Source organism: Girardinichthys multiradiatus, chromosome 19, assembly GCF_021462225.1.
Source record: "Girardinichthys multiradiatus isolate DD_20200921_A chromosome 19, DD_fGirMul_XY1, whole genome shotgun sequence".
Taxonomy (NCBI): Eukaryota; Metazoa; Chordata; class Actinopteri; order Cyprinodontiformes; family Goodeidae; genus Girardinichthys; species Girardinichthys multiradiatus.
The window spans coordinates 7,769,979-7,788,617 of NC_061811.1; the positions used below are offsets into that span (position 1 = coordinate 7,769,979).

General features: G+C 39.9%; 3 protein-coding genes across 3 annotated transcripts in view; 2 read left to right on the forward strand and 1 right to left on the reverse strand.

Moving 5' to 3' along the window:
* LOC124855404 (disintegrin and metalloproteinase domain-containing protein 17-like) overlaps window positions 1-8,718 on the forward strand; it is a 30,933-nt gene extending 22,215 nt beyond the window's left edge. The window contains exons 15-20 of the mRNA XM_047345242.1: window positions 1,911-2,041; window positions 2,232-2,310; window positions 2,460-2,548; window positions 2,666-2,725; window positions 4,746-4,782; window positions 6,677-8,718. Coding sequence (XP_047201198.1) covers window positions 1,911-2,041; window positions 2,232-2,310; window positions 2,460-2,548; window positions 2,666-2,725; window positions 4,746-4,782; window positions 6,677-7,080 — 800 coding nt within the window. The 3' untranslated portion in view covers window positions 7,081-8,718. The remainder of the gene's footprint in view (window positions 1-1,910; window positions 2,042-2,231; window positions 2,311-2,459; window positions 2,549-2,665; window positions 2,726-4,745; window positions 4,783-6,676) is intronic.
* A 65-nt stretch (window positions 8,719-8,783) lies between these two features.
* On the reverse strand, window positions 8,784-12,295 carry iah1 (isoamyl acetate hydrolyzing esterase 1 (putative)). The gene is made up of 6 exons (XM_047345241.1): window positions 12,139-12,295; window positions 12,006-12,058; window positions 10,985-11,136; window positions 10,499-10,660; window positions 10,299-10,420; window positions 8,784-9,081 (listed from the first exon to the last, which is right to left on the reverse strand). The coding sequence occupies exons 1-6, from the start codon at window positions 12,202-12,204 to the stop codon at window positions 8,905-8,907; spliced, it is 732 nt and encodes a 243-aa protein (XP_047201197.1). The 5' UTR covers window positions 12,205-12,295; the 3' UTR covers window positions 8,784-8,904.
* Window positions 12,296-15,006: 2,711 nt separating this feature from the next.
* Window positions 15,007-18,639, forward strand: part of rpap1 (RNA polymerase II associated protein 1) — a 31,796-nt gene continuing 28,163 nt past the window's right edge. Inside the window, exons 1-4 of the mRNA XM_047345480.1 lie at window positions 15,007-15,194; window positions 15,592-15,791; window positions 15,886-16,034; window positions 17,826-17,918. Of these exons, the coding sequence (XP_047201436.1) occupies window positions 15,596-15,791; window positions 15,886-16,034; window positions 17,826-17,918 (438 nt within the window). The 5' untranslated portion in view covers window positions 15,007-15,194; window positions 15,592-15,595. The remainder of the gene's footprint in view (window positions 15,195-15,591; window positions 15,792-15,885; window positions 16,035-17,825; window positions 17,919-18,639) is intronic.

An 18,639-nucleotide genomic window follows, 5' to 3' on the forward strand; every position in this document is an offset into this window, starting at 1 on the left:
TAGTGCCTTTACCTGACATGCAGCCCCATATCATCAATGACTGTGGAAACTTGCACGTTTTCTTCAGGCAGTCTTTATAAATCTCATTGGAACGGCATCAAACAAGTTCCAGCAATCCTCGATGAAGATTCACGATTCATCGCTGAAGAAGACTTTCACCCAGTCATCCACAGTCCACAAGTGGTTTTCCTTAGCCTACTGTAACATTGTTAAATTCTGTTTATGTGTTAATAATGACTTACATTTAGCTTTTCTATATGTAAATCCCATTTCCTTTAAGCGGTTTCCAACACTTCAGTCACAAACGTTAACTCCAGTTTCCTCCCATTTGTTCCTCATTTGTTTTGTTGTGCATTTTCTGTTTTCAAGACATACTGCTTTAAGTTTTGTCTGTCTTCCTTGATATACCAGTATGCTTGCCTTTAACAGCCTACTTGGTCCAGATTTTGGACACAGCTGAGTGGGAACGACCAACATCTTTTGCAACACTGCATGATGATTTACCTTCTTTAAGAAGTTTGATAATCCTCTTCTTTCAATTGACATCTCTCGTGTTGGTGCCATGATTTATGTCAATCCACATTGTGCAACAGCTCTCCAAGGTGTCATCACTCCTTTTTAACTGCAGATCTAATCTGATACAGGTGTTGGTTTTGGGAATGAAAATTTCCAGGGTTTGATTCCATATTTGTTTCCCTCTGCTTGAGCTAAAAAAGTGACCGTTACTGACCACAACAATGTTTTTTCTTGATTTCTTTTAGTGTTTCCTAAAGCCAGAATGTTGCCACTTAGAATGACTGTAGTTTTATGTCAAGTCTGTGGATGTTTTGGAGCGAACATCCTCAGAGATCGGTGATTCCATCATTTTTGCCAGGGGTTGTATTAAACATAGGAAAGAGGAAATTTATATATATTCCTCATAATTCAAAATGTTGTATTATAATGAATGCAAATGATAATAAATATTTCAGTTAAAATGGACCAATTGACAAACTAGATTCATTATTTTAAAAGTATATATATTCTCTATTCAGGATCTAAACATTAAACAATCTACATGCTAATTTTTAAAAGGGGGAAAATTAAAAAATATGTAATAATGGTTACTGAACTAGAATTAAAACCTGATCTTTATCAGGAGCATGTGGGATTCTGAAAGGCCCAGAGGAAAGGTTTTATGACCAACAGTAATTCTGATTTAAAACAATAAAACCAGAATCTTGAAAAACTTTACTAAACAAAAATAGTTTTTGAACTTCTGTTTAACCGACTCGTTGATTACCTCACTCCTGGTTAGATGATTCAGATCAGAACAGCACCTGGTGGGAATGACCCACCAATCAGATGCAGACTTGAGGGCATGTATGAGGCCAGCTAACAAGTTAACCCCTGGTTGACTGTAAATTATAACATATTTATTTATCAAGTTTCCTGAAAGCATCAGAAAATTGGTCTATCGCCAGCCTAACTAACTATCTCATAACTAAACTTGTGTCTATATTGAAGCATGTTATCACTTAATTGGATTACCAAAGCTTTCACATTCAGAGTTGGACACAATTAATCCAAAATGAAAGTTATGACTAATCATAAATTTCAGCAAAGCTCAAACATCTAAATGAACAAGATGAATGTAATACAAGAGAAACTTGAATGTGTTGACATGCCCTCAGACAAATGTTTGTGGACATAACATCTGGCAAGGTCAAGTCCTCCTCATGTCTTTAAGACCTCATGCCTCTTGCATTGTCAGGAATTTGCCCTACAGGGCAGTTTGGGGTTATCTCAATAAAATACAGATCCCAGGATGCTGTAATACAGCTGAATGAAAAAAATGTTAAACTACACATTGTCATTTCATTAAGCAGGCTTCCTTGTAACTGCTTTGGTTGGATCCTTGTTTCTTACAGAGACAAGTGATTCCTGCAAGGTGTGCTGCAGGAAAGATGCAGGGATCTGCTCGCCCTTCATAGAGCCCAATGGCACCTTCCTTTTCCTTCGCAAGGGCAAACCCTGCACAGTGGGCTTCTGTGATGGAAGCGTGAGTGGGAAAATCTGCATATTTGCTAGCCGCATGGACGACGTTTCAAGCTAATTTCAGTCAAATTCTCTGTATTTTTTTTATATATTTTTGAGATTTCCAACATGTCCAGGAGCAGAAATTATGTTTAAGTGGATATAATGATAAGATTATCCTTATTTAACTGTGCTGCCTATTGTTTGATAAACAGGGGAAATGCATGAAGCAGGTACAGGATGTCATTGAGAGATTGTGGGATTTCATTGACAAACTGGACATCAATACGTTCGGTAAGTCTCTCCCATCAATCTACTCCAACATCAAAATGAGAACGTAGGAAGTGGCGAATATTAAAACAAGTCTTATATTGTTAAGTATTTTAAGTGCTCATGTCAAGCTCTTGTCTCTGTTTTTATCCATACTAATGTTTGTACATCAGGGAAGTTCTTGGCTGATAACATAGTGGGCTCAGTTGTGGTGTTTTCCCTTGTTTTCTGGATTCCTCTCAGCATCCTGGTTCACTGTGTGGTGAGAAACGTTTCATTTGCCTAGGTCCACATGTTCTTTACCACTGTGAGTCCTCAGTTACAGCTATGGTAATTACTTTTTATCTCACCTGTCTTTTTCTTGTGTTTCTGTCTGAAGGACAAACGACTTGATCAGCAGTACGAAGAGAACGCTAAGTCCTTTTACTTGGCTCCCAGTGTAAGCTGCTTATCTTTTTAATATTATATGCAGTCTTGTGCACTTGCCTTGTTGCCACACTAACCAAACTAATCTAAGTCAAACTGCCTTTTGGAACCCTGATTTCTTTAATAAACAAGGAAAGAGGGCTTGCATGTGTTGACAAATCAGATGTTCAAAGTTTTGGTTTTTATTTATCTATTAAATCTGCTGTAATTATTGCATTTTTTGGAACAAGGTGTCTGACAATCGGTAAAAAGAAGGTGGGAGTGAAAAAGTAAAAATATATGAGTGGATTTTGAGAGCTTAATTTATGTTTTTCTTATTTCATATCTTAAATCCCATGAAAACATATTTATTATAACTGTCTATATTTCTATCGGTTGTTTAAACTGTTTTCCCATCTCTTAGAGAATGTGACATATTTTAAGTGTTTTTATCCAAATGTAAAAGTAATGTGAACGTTGGGCACCCTTCACACCAGATAAAGATCCCACTACGATCAACCAGAGCCAGGATGGTCTTTGCAGGTTAATGATGCGTTGTTCACTCACAAAACTTTCTTGTAGTGAGGTTGTTGCGGTTTATTGTTTGGATGGCAGCATTTACGATTCTGGATAGGGCATTGGGAAGCATGGTTGCAGCATATCCATTCTGTAGTGCTGGCGTGCACACACAGCTCCATCATCAGAGAATAGGAGGCAATTCTTGCCGTTCTGGCCTTAAGCCTAGCCTACAGCCTTACTTTGTTTACACCATAAGGGCAGAACTCAGTTTTTTCTCGGTTGTTGCCGGCACCGCTTCTTGGGCCCATCAAACAGCTGCTCTGGCTTCAACTTTAAAGATCTCACCAAGCAGCAGAAATGAAAAATCCAACCTCCCCACACCAGTAAATAACACACCATGCTGAGACTCCTTGCTCATAGAAATCTCCAAATTCTCCAAATTGCACCCAGGCTTGGCTCTGCTGTGTGGAGGTTATGAATGGTTCTGGTTGAAGCTTAAATGCTGACTATACCTTTCAGAATATCAAAACAAAGTCTGGTTATATATCATGAGGAGGATAAAAAAATCTTGACATAGTAATATAATAATTTTACAACAGTCAAACTGCCAGAATAGAAAAATAGTGTCCTCTGGGTTCAGAACCTTGGTATGATTGACTGACTTACAGGGCTCAGTTTAAAGCCCATAGCTTTTGTGAGCCTTCGAGTCGCAACAGGTTAAAATTATAGCACAGGATGACTTGTTTAGCAGTGCTCTGTACAGAAAACCAGTATCCTCTCAAGCTGGTGAAAACAAAATCCTGATTGTTTCCTCCACAGCAAGGCTGGAACTGATGGTGGAGGAGCAGAAACCTCCCATATGTTAGAACGTTCTCCAGACTGTGTAAAGGCCAACAAAGAATTACAGGAGCCTCAACAAATCAGATTGTTTAAATCAAATTTATTTGATCTCTGTAGTTCAATCAAAAAGTATAATTTGTATATTATAGGTTTATTACACACAGATTACTGTGTGTAATAATGTGGTAGGCTCATCGAGGGACGTGCTGCTGACCTGCAGAGCTGGGTGAGGGCTTCTGAAAACATCCTGGGAATTTTCAGAAGTATCAACAAGTTTAAAAGCTGTAAAGCAATTTAATGCAAGTTAGCCAAGTTTGAACAGATACTGAAGACTGTAGGAGGGTCTTACTCTGGTGTAAATGGGGCCTTAACATTTGATAAGGTTGGTGGACTGATGGTTCATATTTTGGGCCTATAAATCAAATCCAATCTAATTACCTAAGAACTTGTTAATAGTTTAGATTTTTTTTTAAATACTCTTTGTTTTGTGATTGTTCACTAAGAGTATCAAAGTTCTGATAAATCTGGGACTAATTCAGTCCACTGTCTAAAAAGGAACAATAAGCTAATCAATAAGCTAATGAATTTCATATTCAGAGAATACCTGAAGTGGTCTGAACACTCAGTCAGAATAATGTATCACTGCTGGGCTTTTTTGAATGACCTGTCCATCACTCTCTGCCCCGGCACTGCAGCAGATGGTGGAGGTTTGTAATAGAGCTCCTGCTGTAGGTGAGTGAGCTTGTGCCACTGCCCGGTGTTGCCATGTGTTGCCATTGAGTGCATGGTCAGTGCCCCCTGTTAGGGATACTCCTGCAGTCGCCTTCTCTTTGACGTAATCACTGATCTGACTGCACGCTTCCAGCCCTCTAATCCATCTTCGTCCGTCACATAGATAAAGTGGGGGAGGCTGTGTCCTCCGGCGCAGACACGGTCTGATCTGATCAGGAATTACTTCAAGGAAGCAAGACTGAATTTTAGGAGTATTCACAGAGCAAGAGGATTGAAACATGTTGTCTTTTGTGGTTTCAGATGGAGTGTGTCATCATTTTAAGTTTGCATCTGGTGCTGTTAAGGCTAGAAGAAGAGAAAACTTGTTTTTGATATACAGTATGAAATATGTTTTTGGTTGTTTTATTTGTTTTATTATAATTTTATATTTATGGTTTTGTTTACTGCATTATGTCTGACTTTAGGCTTGATTGGACCAATGTCATGACTGAGGCAGCATTCCTCTCTGAACCTTTCTTGTTGTTGACATTTTGATCTGTCAGTACACAATAAGCACACAATAAGCCTAATATAAAGTTACTTTATTTGATTCAGATGTTATTAACTCACGTCTTCTGGGTCCAGCTACTACTTGGAACCCAAAGTAACACGTGCAGCAAAGTATTTGCCCCCTTGGAGATTTCTTTTGCTTTTACTTTTTTGTCACATTTAGATGTTTTAGGTAATCAAACATATTTGGATATTAGACAAAGATAATAAGACAAAATTGCGTTTTAAAAATAAATTTTCCATTTATTGAGGGTAAAAAAGAAACCAAACTGACCCTAACTGAATAACTGGCTGCTGAACCCTTGGTGGCAGCCGCTCCCATCAAGCATTTGTGGTAAAGAAGAATGAGTCTTTTACATCACGTGGAGGAATCTATTTTCAGGTTTGAACGGCTTATTTAAGGTGGTGCCACAGCATCTTACAGCATCAGATTTAAGTCTGGATGAGGTGGACTGGCGCTTTGGATCATCGTGCTGCTGCGTGAGCTTTAGGTCACGAAGTGAAAGCTGGACATTCTTCAGGATTTTCTGGTAGAGAGCAGAGTTCATCAATTATGGCAGCAAAGCAGCCCCAGACCATCACACTACAACCACCTTGTTGAAGCTAGATTTTACAGGAGGCACAGCTTTCAAAAAAGTTCCCTCTTTTGTATCGTCAGTCCGTAGAATATTTGTGTCGAATGAGTTGTTGATGCCCTCTTGAAGTAAGTTTGGTAGGCCAGCCACTCCTGGGAAGGTACACCACTCTTCCATGTTTTCTCCATCTGTGGACAGTGGTTCTCACTGTGGTTCACTGGAGTCTTAAAGACTGACATTTCATGCTGGTATACAGGTTCTACTTTAGTAATTTTTTGATTCTTCAAGTATGGTGAAAATAAGGTCTGGGTGTGGCTCCTAAAATGGAACATGGCTTTCCAAAAATGTATTTTTTTTATCGGACTTTAACAAGGGAGGGAAATACATCTTTATCTAGGCCCAGGTTGGTTTGGAGCTCAAAGATTTAAGTTCAACAAAAAAGCCTAAAACAGAAGTATGCACGGGGGCAAATACTTTTTCACACCAGTGTATCTTTGACAAGTCAAAATGTCCACTGGCAGAAAGGTTTGCTTTACTCATTCCAACCTGAATAGGAGGTTACATTGTATTAAAGGGGATGGAGGTTCCTTAGACAAATAAAACATGAGGATTATGATCAAATCATATTTGTGGTAAAGTTTGAATTTCAGGAGAGTTATGTGATAGTTTGTCATGAACAGAATGAAGTAAACAAGGAATGGATCCCACCTCAGTCTAAAGCAGAAACGTCTGATGGGCTCTTTTCCTCACGGGCTGTTTTTACTCCACAGAGTCAAGACATGCTGAACAACCTCGAGTCAGCATCCATGCGCATCGTCAAGCCTCCTCAGCCTCCCTCCTTCTCCGCTATCCGGACCGGGCCCTCCTCCCAATTTCTTCAGCAGCAGAGCCAGGTTCAGGCCCTGGCCCCAGCCGCGGCCTGCAGCGACAGTACCCAGGACCCCGGCCCGAGCTACGCCGCCAACCAGGACAGCGTAGGGGAGCAGCGGATGGCCACCATCCGGGAGGACACCAGCAGCGAGTCTCACCTGGGAGAGGAGGGCCCGTCAGACGGTTTCACAACCGCAGGAGTCTCCTCGTCGGCTACGAAATCCTCCTACGAGGATCTGACCGAACAGAACCCATCAACCAGGGAGCGGCGGCGCCTGACAAGGCAGGACCGCCTCAACACTAAAGAGACAGAGTGCTGAGAAAACGGAGGTGCCACTCTCACGCTTAAAAAAAGCATCCATCTTAATTTAGAGAACATTGAAAAACATCGGTTGTTCAACAAGTAGAACCGGAATCATGTAGGTTAGATTTGTTAAATTGAACCACATCTTTACAGAACTGGGTCTTTATTTTGTGCCTTTTAAAGATCTGTTGTATGTTGAGGGTTTCAGGAATACAATTGGACACGCACTGTCCCATGCAAAAGTATTCACACTTAATCTTTTTCATTTTGTCCCATCAACACCACAAACTTCAATGTGTTGTACTGGGATTTACACCAAATGGTGCCTCATTGTGAAGTTTTCGACTGTTTTATCAATATAAATATAAAAATGTGTGGTATGCATTTGTGTTCAGCCCAAAGTGAAATCTAATGCACATAATTGATAACTTTGAATGAGCTGCAGTGGTTCACTGCTCAGGTGGTAGAATCTCTCCACAAATCTGACCTTTTACGGAAGAGTGGCCAGAAGAAAGCCAATGTAGAAAGAAAGATATAAGAAGTCCTGTTTGGAGTTTGTTGCAAGCCATGTAGGAGACACATCAGACATGTGGTAGAAGGCGCTCCAGTCAGATAAAACCAAACTTAAACTTTCTGGCCTTTATGTCTAAAAGAAAACACAATCTCAATCACGTCTGACTGATCTTTAGCTACTTTACATGGACGATTAGGCAGAAACTGCTGTCCATAGATGTGGAGAGCTGGTAGGCATACCTCAAAAAAATAAAAAGGTCATTTTAAAAGTACCTGAATACAAATGCATGCCACACATTTCAGATTTTCATTTGTAAAACGTTTTGAAAACCAGCTAATTCGTCTTCCACTTCATGATGAAACACCACTTGTCTTGGTCCATCACATAAAATCCTAATAAAATGCATTAATGTTTGTTGTAATTTTTTATATAAATACTTTTGCACTGGGACAGTGCCTTTAAACCTAATCTAATAAATTTTAACAGTTCCTCTTTTTTGGAGGCGCATTTGGATGAAACCCAGTGCACTGATCCCTCACCTGATCCTCCCAGATGCGATTGTGCATCTCCAGGAAAAAAGAAAAAACTCCCAACCTTATGTTAATTAAATAAAATACACTCAGCACATTCAGCGTATTGTTACATATCAGTCACACTATGGCTGGGAAAACGATTGTGGGTCAGGATTTGGAGGTTTTTGTTTTTTAAATAAAAGCACTTTTTACACTGGAGAATTTAAATTTTGCACACTGTCATTTTTTGGAAGTTGTGTATCTGACCCTTTTGTGTGTGTATAGCAGCTTTGTAATGTACATGAAGCAGCATCAGTTTTAGTATTATTTTACTGTCCTTGTGGAGTTTTCTGTTGTACGTTAATAAAAAAAAATCATTTTGTTTAGATTTGTGCGTGAAGAAAACTTCTTGCTGTTCAACTCTGACATTAAGTTGTGTAGCACTCCTTGTGCTCAGAACTTTTCTGTTTGGGTTGAAGAACTTGTGCCAATGTGAGCTCTGCACATTTTTCTGTTTGATGCAGTTTCACCGCTGATAACCTGCTGTGTCACATCTTAATGCTGTTAAACATTGTATGGAAAAAAATTAAATAAAACAACTTTTGCATTAGATATTGTCTGCAGTCTGTTTTCTAAATTTAGGACCGTTTTGTGTTGGCAATGATGACAAATCTTGGTAAAAAAAAATCTTTATTTTACACCTTAAACATTAATATTTAGGTTGCTGCAAATCAAAAAAATAAAATGAACCTTTGTAAAGTGTTCAATCCACTGCTTGTTTTTAGCTGTTTCTCTTTCTCATGAGTTACAGAGGAGGCTAGTCTCTGGGTTCTTGGCGTCCACGTCTCCCCAGTAAGGCAGGATGAAGGGTAGGTGAGCCACGCGGCCAGCTAACAGGCTCCAGAGATGCCGGGCCACAAACTGGTTTCCCTTCTCCGAGAGATGCAGCCCGTCAGAGAGGTAGACGGTGTAGTCCTGAAGAGTGGCATGTAGGAAAAGATTGAGTTTATTCAGCAATTTCAGTTCAATCAGTTGCTACAACATTCAGACATCTCTAGTCATGTGTAATAATTGACGATAAAGCCACTCTAAACTCAATTTATCAAATACATTTAAATGTTGGGACCAAAGCAGAAAACTGCAGAATCGTAACATAAATGACAACCAGCTCAGTTAAACATACCTGCATGTTTAACTAAAGCAGTTTCAAAGTAAGGTTTGTTTTAGGAAACATACTTTTTATGACCTCAGAAGCTCAGGTTTTATACTGATTGCAACATTTTTTAAGGGCCTTTACAGTAGCTTGCAAATGATTTTTTACAATTTGAACTTTTCCACATTTTGTCATGTTAACAACAAACTTCTGTGTTTTTATGTGGATTTGCAATGACAGACCAGCAACGTTGAAGGAAAATGCATGGTTTTCAAATTTTTTACAAACAAATATCGGAAAAGAGTGGGATTGGTATTTTATCTGATTAAATAAAATCCAGTGCAACCAACTGATGGGAGCAAAATACATTTTTAAATCTACATAGAAAATGCTGTGTGTGGCAGGAAATAACACCGCACGTCACCATTAAACACCCTCCCTGCAGTGAACCGTGGTGGTGGCAGCATCATGCTGTGGACAGGGAAGCTAGTCAGAGCTGATGGGAAGATGGGTGGAACTAAATACAGGAGAATCCTAAAAGAAAATCTCTTGAAAGCTGAAGACGGGTGGAGGTTTTCCTTCTAGCAGTACAAGACAATGTGCTGGGCTAAAGCCAGACAACAATGGAATGGTTTAGATTAAAGCCTATTTATGTTCTAGAATGGCCTAGTTAAAGTTCAGACTTAAATCAGTTTGAGAATCTGTATCAGGACTCAAAATAAATTGTTGATCACAGATGCTCTCTAATCTGCCTGAGCTTGATCTATTTTACAAAAAAGAACAGGTAAAAAAAAGTTTAGGTAGGTAAACACAGCTGGTAGAGGCATTTTTATGTTTTAAAAAAATAATTACTTTGTCAACCATTTATAATTTTTCTTCTACTTTACAGTTTTGCACTACTTTGTATTTGTCTATCATAAAATCTCAATAATATAAATGATGTCTGTGGCTCTAATGTGATAAAATGTGGAAAAAGGCCAAGGGGTGTGAATACGTCTGCAACGTACTGTATGTTAATTATGTCCAGGACTGCACTTACTTGTCCATCTTTTTGCATGAGTGTCCAGAGGTCCAGGACGTCTGACCCACACTGACCGGCTGCCTGAACACAGGCCTGAGCGTACTGTCCCACCACCGAGTTGTGCCGATTGAGAGGGCATCCTGGAAGAGGCACATGAGGAAGCCATCAAGATCAACGCAGGGACCAAGAAGAAGACAAGCCAGTGGCCTGGAGGTTACCTTTGAGAATGCACTCCTTCTCCCAGGCCGGCTCGTGAATCGGAGAAGGCGTAATGAAGATGACTTTGTCTGCTGAAACACCAGCTGAGGTCAGAAACCTGCTGATATCCTTCAGGTTCTCTGAATACTCCTGTAGAGGGACATGCTGCTGTGGGTTCTCATCTAAAGGAGATGGAAAAATGTATTTTGGTACAAAACAAGTAGACCTGCAATAGGTAGATTAAAGTAAACAATCCTGCAGTTAGAACTTCACCACCAAAACTTAAGTGCAACACTGCAAAGATACATTACCAGAGTTATTCATTTATATTATAGAGTGCCTCTAATTAGTGTGTATATTTATTTCCTTCTGATACTGAAGACGAATAAGATCTAAGGAATGTAGACTACCTCACTTTACATAAGGACTAAAATGGTTGTTGCACCTATAAATATGGCTCCAGGGCAACATGACCCGATAGTCTGTTATTCTGAGAGAGGCTGTACCTTCCAGCGAAGCGTCGTTGGCTCCAAAGAAGACGGTAACAGCTGCTATGTGGTTTTCTGCTGGATTCTGGCTGCTGATCAGGCGAGGAAGGATGATCTTCGCCCATCTGGAGTTGTAGCCAGACAGTCCTCTGTTCACAACGTCACATTTTCTGCAGACAGGAGGTACAAATCAGATTCACAGATCCATCAAATAAATACCTAATGAAATTTGTCAAAATTAATTTCCTACAAATGAAGAGTTGCACCATCCAGATGTGTTTATCCACCTGTTTCTCTGTGCTGCCCAGCCACTGCGCTTCACAGCAGTATTTTAGGCCCATTTAAACTCCATTGTGTATTCAGGTCAAACATGACATAGTTGCACTAATATAACTAAAAAATGGTAGATTTAGTGAACATCAGCAGTTCTTCAATGTACTCTGAACCTGACCTCTGGGAAGCCGCTGGTCAGCTAGCTTGACCTCGTTGTTAATTGAAAATAATTATTTAAATAGGTTATGGCAGGGTAGTCCAAATATTGAAACATATACTTGTATAAGCAACCGGTTTAAACATATTTTATATACTTTATAACCAAAAATGAACAGTAAAACTACCTGAAAATCGTCAGGGATGTTATTTAAGAAGCGATTAAAAAAAAAAACCTCCGGGACATTTGACAGTAAATCAATCACTTTAAATATGTTTTAACATCGACGTGAACGAGGTGTACTTGAATGCACCGTGAGCCTGTCGCCCTGGCCGTTAAAACGCCGTTTAGAAGTGAAACGTCCAAACAGCGGAAAAAAGCAAACTCCTCACTAAAATCTAAGCATTTAAATGTATAAAGCTTGCGTTTTAAAATTATAAAGGAAAATTCGGATACAATTAACAGATGTCGGACGGAATCTAACAAGTTAACAGCATGAAACTTCCTGGTTTATTGTGCGCATGCGGCATTCGAGTGGACGAATTGTTTTTACAGGGAATAAATCAGGGACTGTCTGGAAACAGATGAAGGAACCTGCCAGCTTCTCACCTTGCAAGCTTATTTGCAGTTTCTGCTCCCCATCCATTGGCCTGAAAGGAAAACTGAAAGATGCAGCAGGAGTGTTACAGGAATGTTGGAGCTGAAGCTGAGCAGAATGACAGATTTACTACATAAAACCAACCTGAGTGATGGAGTCACCATATAAAATGACTTTGGGCCAAATTACTGTGCTAAACTTGGACATCATTTAACCTTCTCTGTTTTGATTTTACTTCGTCCTTTTAATGGCGGTATGCAAACAACTTTTAGGTGGATTACCGCCACCTTGTGGATTGAAGTGTGGATCACAATAGGTTTTAAATCCTTAAAAAAACGTTCATACTTGTCCACGCTGATGCAGAAACCCACAACAATTTCAGTTGTGTTCTTTTCCTCCTGTGGAAATTAAATACCCATATTATGTCAGGGATGATGATTAATGCACTACTAGAATCTGAGAAAATTAAATGTTACAACCAATACAATCTAGAGCTATAAATATGTTAAATTGACAACGTAGATGCATCTGTACATGTATTAATGTAATGTGAATACATTCTGTGTACATGATAAGATACTACTGTTTTAAGTAATCCTCACCCGTTTTTTAACAAATAAAAGTCAAGAGGTATTTAATTAAACGTTGTTTAGGTAATAGAAAATACTGTCATAGCAATTGTATGGTCTCTATCACTGCTCCTACTAACTTTTTTCTAATACTGCTGCTGCCACTGGTAGGAATGTTTGTATTGTTATCAGAGCCGGCCCAAGGCATGAGCGAACTATGCATGGTCAGTGCCACCTGTTAGGGATACTCCTGCAGTCGCCTTCTCTTTGACGAAATCACTGATCTGACTGCACTCTTCCAGCCCTCTAATCCATCTTTATCCGTCATGTTGATAAAGTGGGGGAGGCTGTGTCCTCCGGCGCAGACACGGTCTGATCTGATCAGGAATTACTTCAAGGAAGCAAGACTGAATTTTAGGAGTATTCACAGAGCAAGAGGATTGAAACATGTTGTCTTTTGTGGTTTCAGATGGAGTGTGTCATCATTTTAAGTTTGCATCTGGTGCTGTTAAGGCTAGAAGAAGAGAAAACTTGTTTTTGATATACAGTATGAAATATGTTTTTGGTTGTTTTATTTGTTTTATTATAATTTTATATTTATGGTTTTGTTTACTGCATTATGTCTGATTTTAGGCTTGATTGGACCAATGTCATGACTGAGGCAGCATTCCTCTCTTAACCTTTCTTGTTGTTGACATTTTGATCTGTCAGTACACAATAAGCACACAATAAGCCTAATATAAAGTTACTTTATTTGATTCAGATGTTATTAACTCACGTCTTCTGGGTCCACCTACTACTTGGAACCCAAAGTAACACGTGCAGCAAAGTATTTGCCCCCTTGGAGATTTCTTTTGTTTTTACTTTTTTGTCACATTTAGATGTTTTAGATCATCAAACATATTTGGATATCAGACAAAGATAATAAAGACAAAATTTAATTTTCAAATAATTATTTTATTTATCGAGGGTAAAAAAGAAACCAAACCTAATAACTGACTGAGGAACCCTTGGTGGCAGCAGCTTCCATCAAGCATTTGCGGGAAAGAAGAATGAGTCTTTTACATCAAAGTGGAAAAATCTCTGCCCATTTTTCTTTGCAGGATTGTTTTAATTTAATGTTTTAATGTCTGTTAATTGAGAATGATAATCCTATTGAGCTTAATTTAACGGTTTCAGCATAGATACATTAAAAGACTTAAAAATAATACAAAACATTAATAATAATAACCAAATATCAGTGATTGCTTTTAAACTCACTCAATTAAACTTGTCTCTGTTTTCCAGATTAAACTTGTCCCTTTTTTCCAGATTCCACCAAATCTGTACTGAAATGTTGTTAGTGGTGATGTTCTTAGGAGGATGAGAGGCCCCACATCAAATTTTGTTTAAAGTCCCATACAACCTTGGGCCAGCCTGATTGTTACTAATAGTAGCACCATTATTAGAAACACAGTGGTTACAGGGTTCTTTTTATTGATTTATTTTTTATTTCTCATATCATATAATAACTGTTTTTAACGATTGTTAAAACCGGACTGTTTGCATCATTGGTATTCTCTAAGTCTCTGTCTTAGATTTACTATTTCCCACACATATTTCCACACAGACCCCAGAGCACACACAAAATATTCTGTATCACTCCTTGTTGATTTTCTTTTTTCAAACAGACAGGGTTTAAGTTGACTGTTTACGGAAATATTTCCCATTGTGAGCTTTTATTTTGAAGGAGGCGTCTGTTGTCCTACACTAAAACTCTTCCGTGTGAACTGGCAGCCTCGGTGAGGATCCTCCAGGATTTAGCGCCTAATAAAGGTTAGCTGGCTTTACGGCATCTATAAATAGTATAAATAAATGTTTTCATTTGATGCAGTGAGCTGTAGTTTGGGGGTGTTTTATGTTCAACTGGAATCCGTTTAAGATTCAAGGCTAACGTTTGTCTCATGTTCCTCGCGCTCAGACGTAAATGGCACGTGAAAACAGAACATCCTCATTATCATCATCATAGTTTTAAAAGGAGACTGAACAATTTTTAACCCGATTAGATAGAGCTTCTGCGTCTCTCTGCCAGATGATGTCCGTATGCATTAACGTCAGCTATGATGAACCGTGGCATCATGTTGAAACCGAACAACAATCCGTAACTGTAACTTTTCAATTCAATTCAATTCAACAGAAGGAGCCGTTTTTATTAGTTTCAGCCCAGTTAAGAAACCAGAATGGATGGACAGATCGCTTAATGTACCAAAGCAATGATTTATAACCACCAACTTAATTTTGGAGGTGTCATTAACATTGACACTATCACACATCATATACGAAACAATTAAAAATAGGGTTGACAACTTTTTAGTTGAAAGATAGAATCGGTACTAAAAAGAGGGATGTTACTGGTACCTATTTACTTTTAAGAAAAAATGTTTCGTGTCTTGCCATATGTGCTGTGATACGTGAGCCAAAATGTGAGGAGATAAATAGGACTTCATGGAACATAAGAAGCAGCACAGCAGGCGGGGCAGGACATGTCTTTGATGAATCTGTGCTGCTTTTAACATGCTCCTGTTCTGAATAGTGCATATGTATTGGGATCAAGAGTGTAGAATACACAGTGTTCTGCTGCATCAATACAAGGTGTGTTACTTTTGCTGTGATGGCACTGTCTAATTTTATTTTATCATATGTATCTGTTAACCATCTGTATGCTGGGTCTGTGTCACACTGATGATATTTTTGCCCAGTCTCTTTTTTTTTGTTGTTGTTGTTGGACCATGACCTGATTTCAGCTACGACAATCAGACCTGCTGGTTGAGTCAGCGAAGAATTCTTGGAGTAATATTTTTTTTGGCCAGCCGCTCCTCACCACTAGTAATTAATGTGAAATAATACCCAGAGTAATCCGAATTCAGTTTAGTTTTAGTATTTTTCCTCATCTTTGCCGAAGGGTAGTTTAAGCAATCAGCAATTGATTCTTTTGATCCATTGAGCTTTTTTGGGTTACCTATTTTTATGTCATGTTCGTGTGCTTTAGCGGGATGCTGCGACGTCCAACACCGACCGACTCTGAGGCGGACGTCCTGAGGGAGCAGGAGCGTTTCCTGACCTCTGGAGTTCGCTCGGCTGCCTGTATGGTCCGCCGTCCTGACAAAAGGAGAGGAGAGGCTGGAGACGCTGAGGGAGCGCACAGCAGTGAGAATGAGGGAAACCAGAAGGATGTGGTCACAATGGAAGGTTAAAAACAAGCTGTCACTGTCAGGCACCAATATTGAAAGCTTTATTTGTTCTGCCAGTAGAAGTGTTAATCCCTAAAATGTGTCTGTCGTAGATCTTCCAGACCAGCTGCCGTCTCTAACACCAGCCCCACCTAAGAAGTCCCGATTTAAAGCCAGTCGTGTCACTTTTGAGGATGAAGACGCCGGGGAGACACTGGACAGGCATGATACCCACATCAGCGCTGTTCTCTCCAAGATTGTGGTAAGTTTTGAATATTTATATAACTGAAAATTGTGAATAAGAGGCTGTAAGCTAAATATAAAGTGAAATCACTATACGTGCAAACAATGTGTATTAAAAAAATCTACTTTCTAGGTTTATATACAGGTCCTTCTCAAAATATTAGCATATTGTGATAAAGTTCATTATTTTCCATAATGTAATGATGAAAATTTAACATTCATATATTTTAGATTCATTGCACACTAACTGAAATATTTCAGGTCTTTTATTGTCTTAATACGGATGATTTTGGCATACAGCTCATGAAAACCCAAAATTCCTATCTCACAAAATTAGCATATCATTAAAAGGGTCTCTAAACGAGCTATGAACCTAATCATCTGAATCAACGAGTTAACTCTAAACACCTGCAAAAGATTCCTGAGGCCTTTAAAACTCCCAGCCTGGTTCATCACTCAAAACCCCAATCATGGGTAAGACTGCCGACCTGACTGCTGTCCAGAAGGCCACTATTGACACCCTCAAGCAAGAGGGTAAGACACAGAAAGAAATTTCTGAACGAATAGGCTGTTCCCAGAGTGCTGTATCAAGGCACCTCAGTGGGAAGTCTGTGGGAAGGAAAAAGTGTGGCAGAAAACGCTGCACAACGAGAAGAGGTGACCGGACCCTGAGGAAGATTGTGGAGAAGGGCCGATTCCAGACCTTGGGGGACCTGCGGAAGCAGTGGACTGAGTCTGGAGTAGAAACATCCAGAGCCACGGTGCACAGGCGTGTGCAGGAAATGGGCTACAGGTGCATCATTCCCCAGGTCAAGCCACTTTTGAACCAGAAACAGCGGCAGAAGCGCCTGACCTGGGCTACAGAGAAGCAGCACTGGACTGTTGCTCAGTGGTCCAAAGTACTTTTTTCGGATGAAAGCAAATTCTGCATGTCATTCGGAAATCAAGGTGCCAGAGTCTGGAGGAAGACTGGGGAGAAGGAAATGCCAAAATGCCAGAAGTCCAGTGTCAAGTACCCACAGTCAGTGATGGTCTGGGGTGCCGTGTCAGCTGCTGGTGTTGGTCCACTGTGTTTTATCAAGGGCAGGGTCAATGCAGCTAGCTATCAGGAGATTTTGGAGCACTTCATGCTTCCATCTGCTGAAAAGCTTTATGGAGATGAAGATTTCATTTTTCAGCACGACCTGGCACCTGCTCACAGTGCCAAAACCACTGGTAAATGGTTTACTGACCATGGTATCACTGTGCTCAATTGGCCTGCCAACTCTCCTGACCTGAACCCCATAGAGAATCTGTGGGATATTGTGAAGAGAACGTTGAGAGACTCAAGACCCAACACTCTGGATGAGCTAAAGGCCGCTATCGAAGCATCCTGGGCCTCCATAAGACCTCAGCAGTGCCACAGGCTGATTGCCTCCATGCCACGCCGCATTGAAGCAGTCATTTCTGCAAAAAGATTCCCGACCAAGTATTGAGTGCATAACTGTACATGATTATTTGAAGGTTGATGTTTTTTGTATTAAAAACACTTTTCTTTTATTGGTCGGATGAAATATGCTAATTTTGTGAGATAGGAATTTTGGGTTTTCATGAGCTGTTTGCCAAAATCATCCGTATTAAGACAATAAAAGACCTGAAATATTTCAGTTAGTGTGCAATGAATCTAAAATATATGAATGTTAAATTTTCATCATGACATTATGGAAAATAATGAACTTTATCACAATATGCTAATATTTTGAGAAGGACCTGTTGAGAAAAAAACTGAAGATATGCATTAGTGTTTTTTAAAGTTGTTGCTTACTTGAAGGAGAGGGACACCAGCTGTGTTCCAGTATCTCTACCAGCGTTTACAGGCCTGGCTTTTCCCAAAGTACTGCACCGTTCGGAAACTGGCAGTCAGGTATCCTCCGCTCCTGTTTACGTGTATATACAGTATATGTACAGGGGTTGGACAATGAAACTGAAACACCTGGTTTTAGACCACAATAATTTATTAGTATGGTGTAGGGCCTCCTTTTGCGGCCAATACAGCGTCAATTCGTCTTGGGAATGACATATACAAGTCCTGCACAGTGGTCAGAGGGATTTTAAGCCATTCTTCTTGCAGGATAGTGGCCAGGTCACTATGTGATACTGGTGGAGGAAAACGTTTCCTGACTCGCTCCTCCAAAACACCCCAAAGTGGCTCAATAATATTTAGATCTGGTGACTGTGCAGGCCATGGGAGATGTTCAACTTCACTTTCATGTTCATCAAACCAATCTTTCACCAGTCTTGCTGTGTGTATTGGTGCATTGTCATCCTGATGCACGGCACCACCTTCAGGATACAATGTTTGAACCATTGGATGCACATGGTCCTCAAGAATGGTTCGGTAGTCCTTGGCAGTGACGCGCCCATCTAGCACAAGTATTGGGCCAAGGGAATGCCATGATATGGCAGCCCAAACCATCACTGATCCACCCCCATGCTTCATTCTGGGCATGCAACAGTCTGGGTGATATGCTTCTTTGGGGCTTCTCCACACCGGAACTCTCCCGGATGTGTGGAAAACAGTAAAGGTGGACTCATCAGAGAACAATACATGTTTCACATTGTCCACAGCCCAAGATTTGCGCTCC

Excerpts from the sequence above, each read along its gene's own strand:
- iah1 (XM_047345241.1), bottom strand. The coding sequence starts at position 12,204 with ATGATGTCCAAGTTTAGCACAGTAATTTGGCCCAAAGTCATTTTATAT. Across the intron at positions 12,059-12,138 it reads ATGGTGACTCCATCACTCAG|TTTTCCTTTCAGGCCAATGG; the intron begins GTTGGTTTTATG and ends TGCATCTTTCAG. Across the intron at positions 10,421-10,498 it reads GAAGGAGTGCATTCTCAAAG|GATGCCCTCTCAATCGGCAC; the intron begins GTAACCTCCAGG and ends TGCCTCTTCCAG.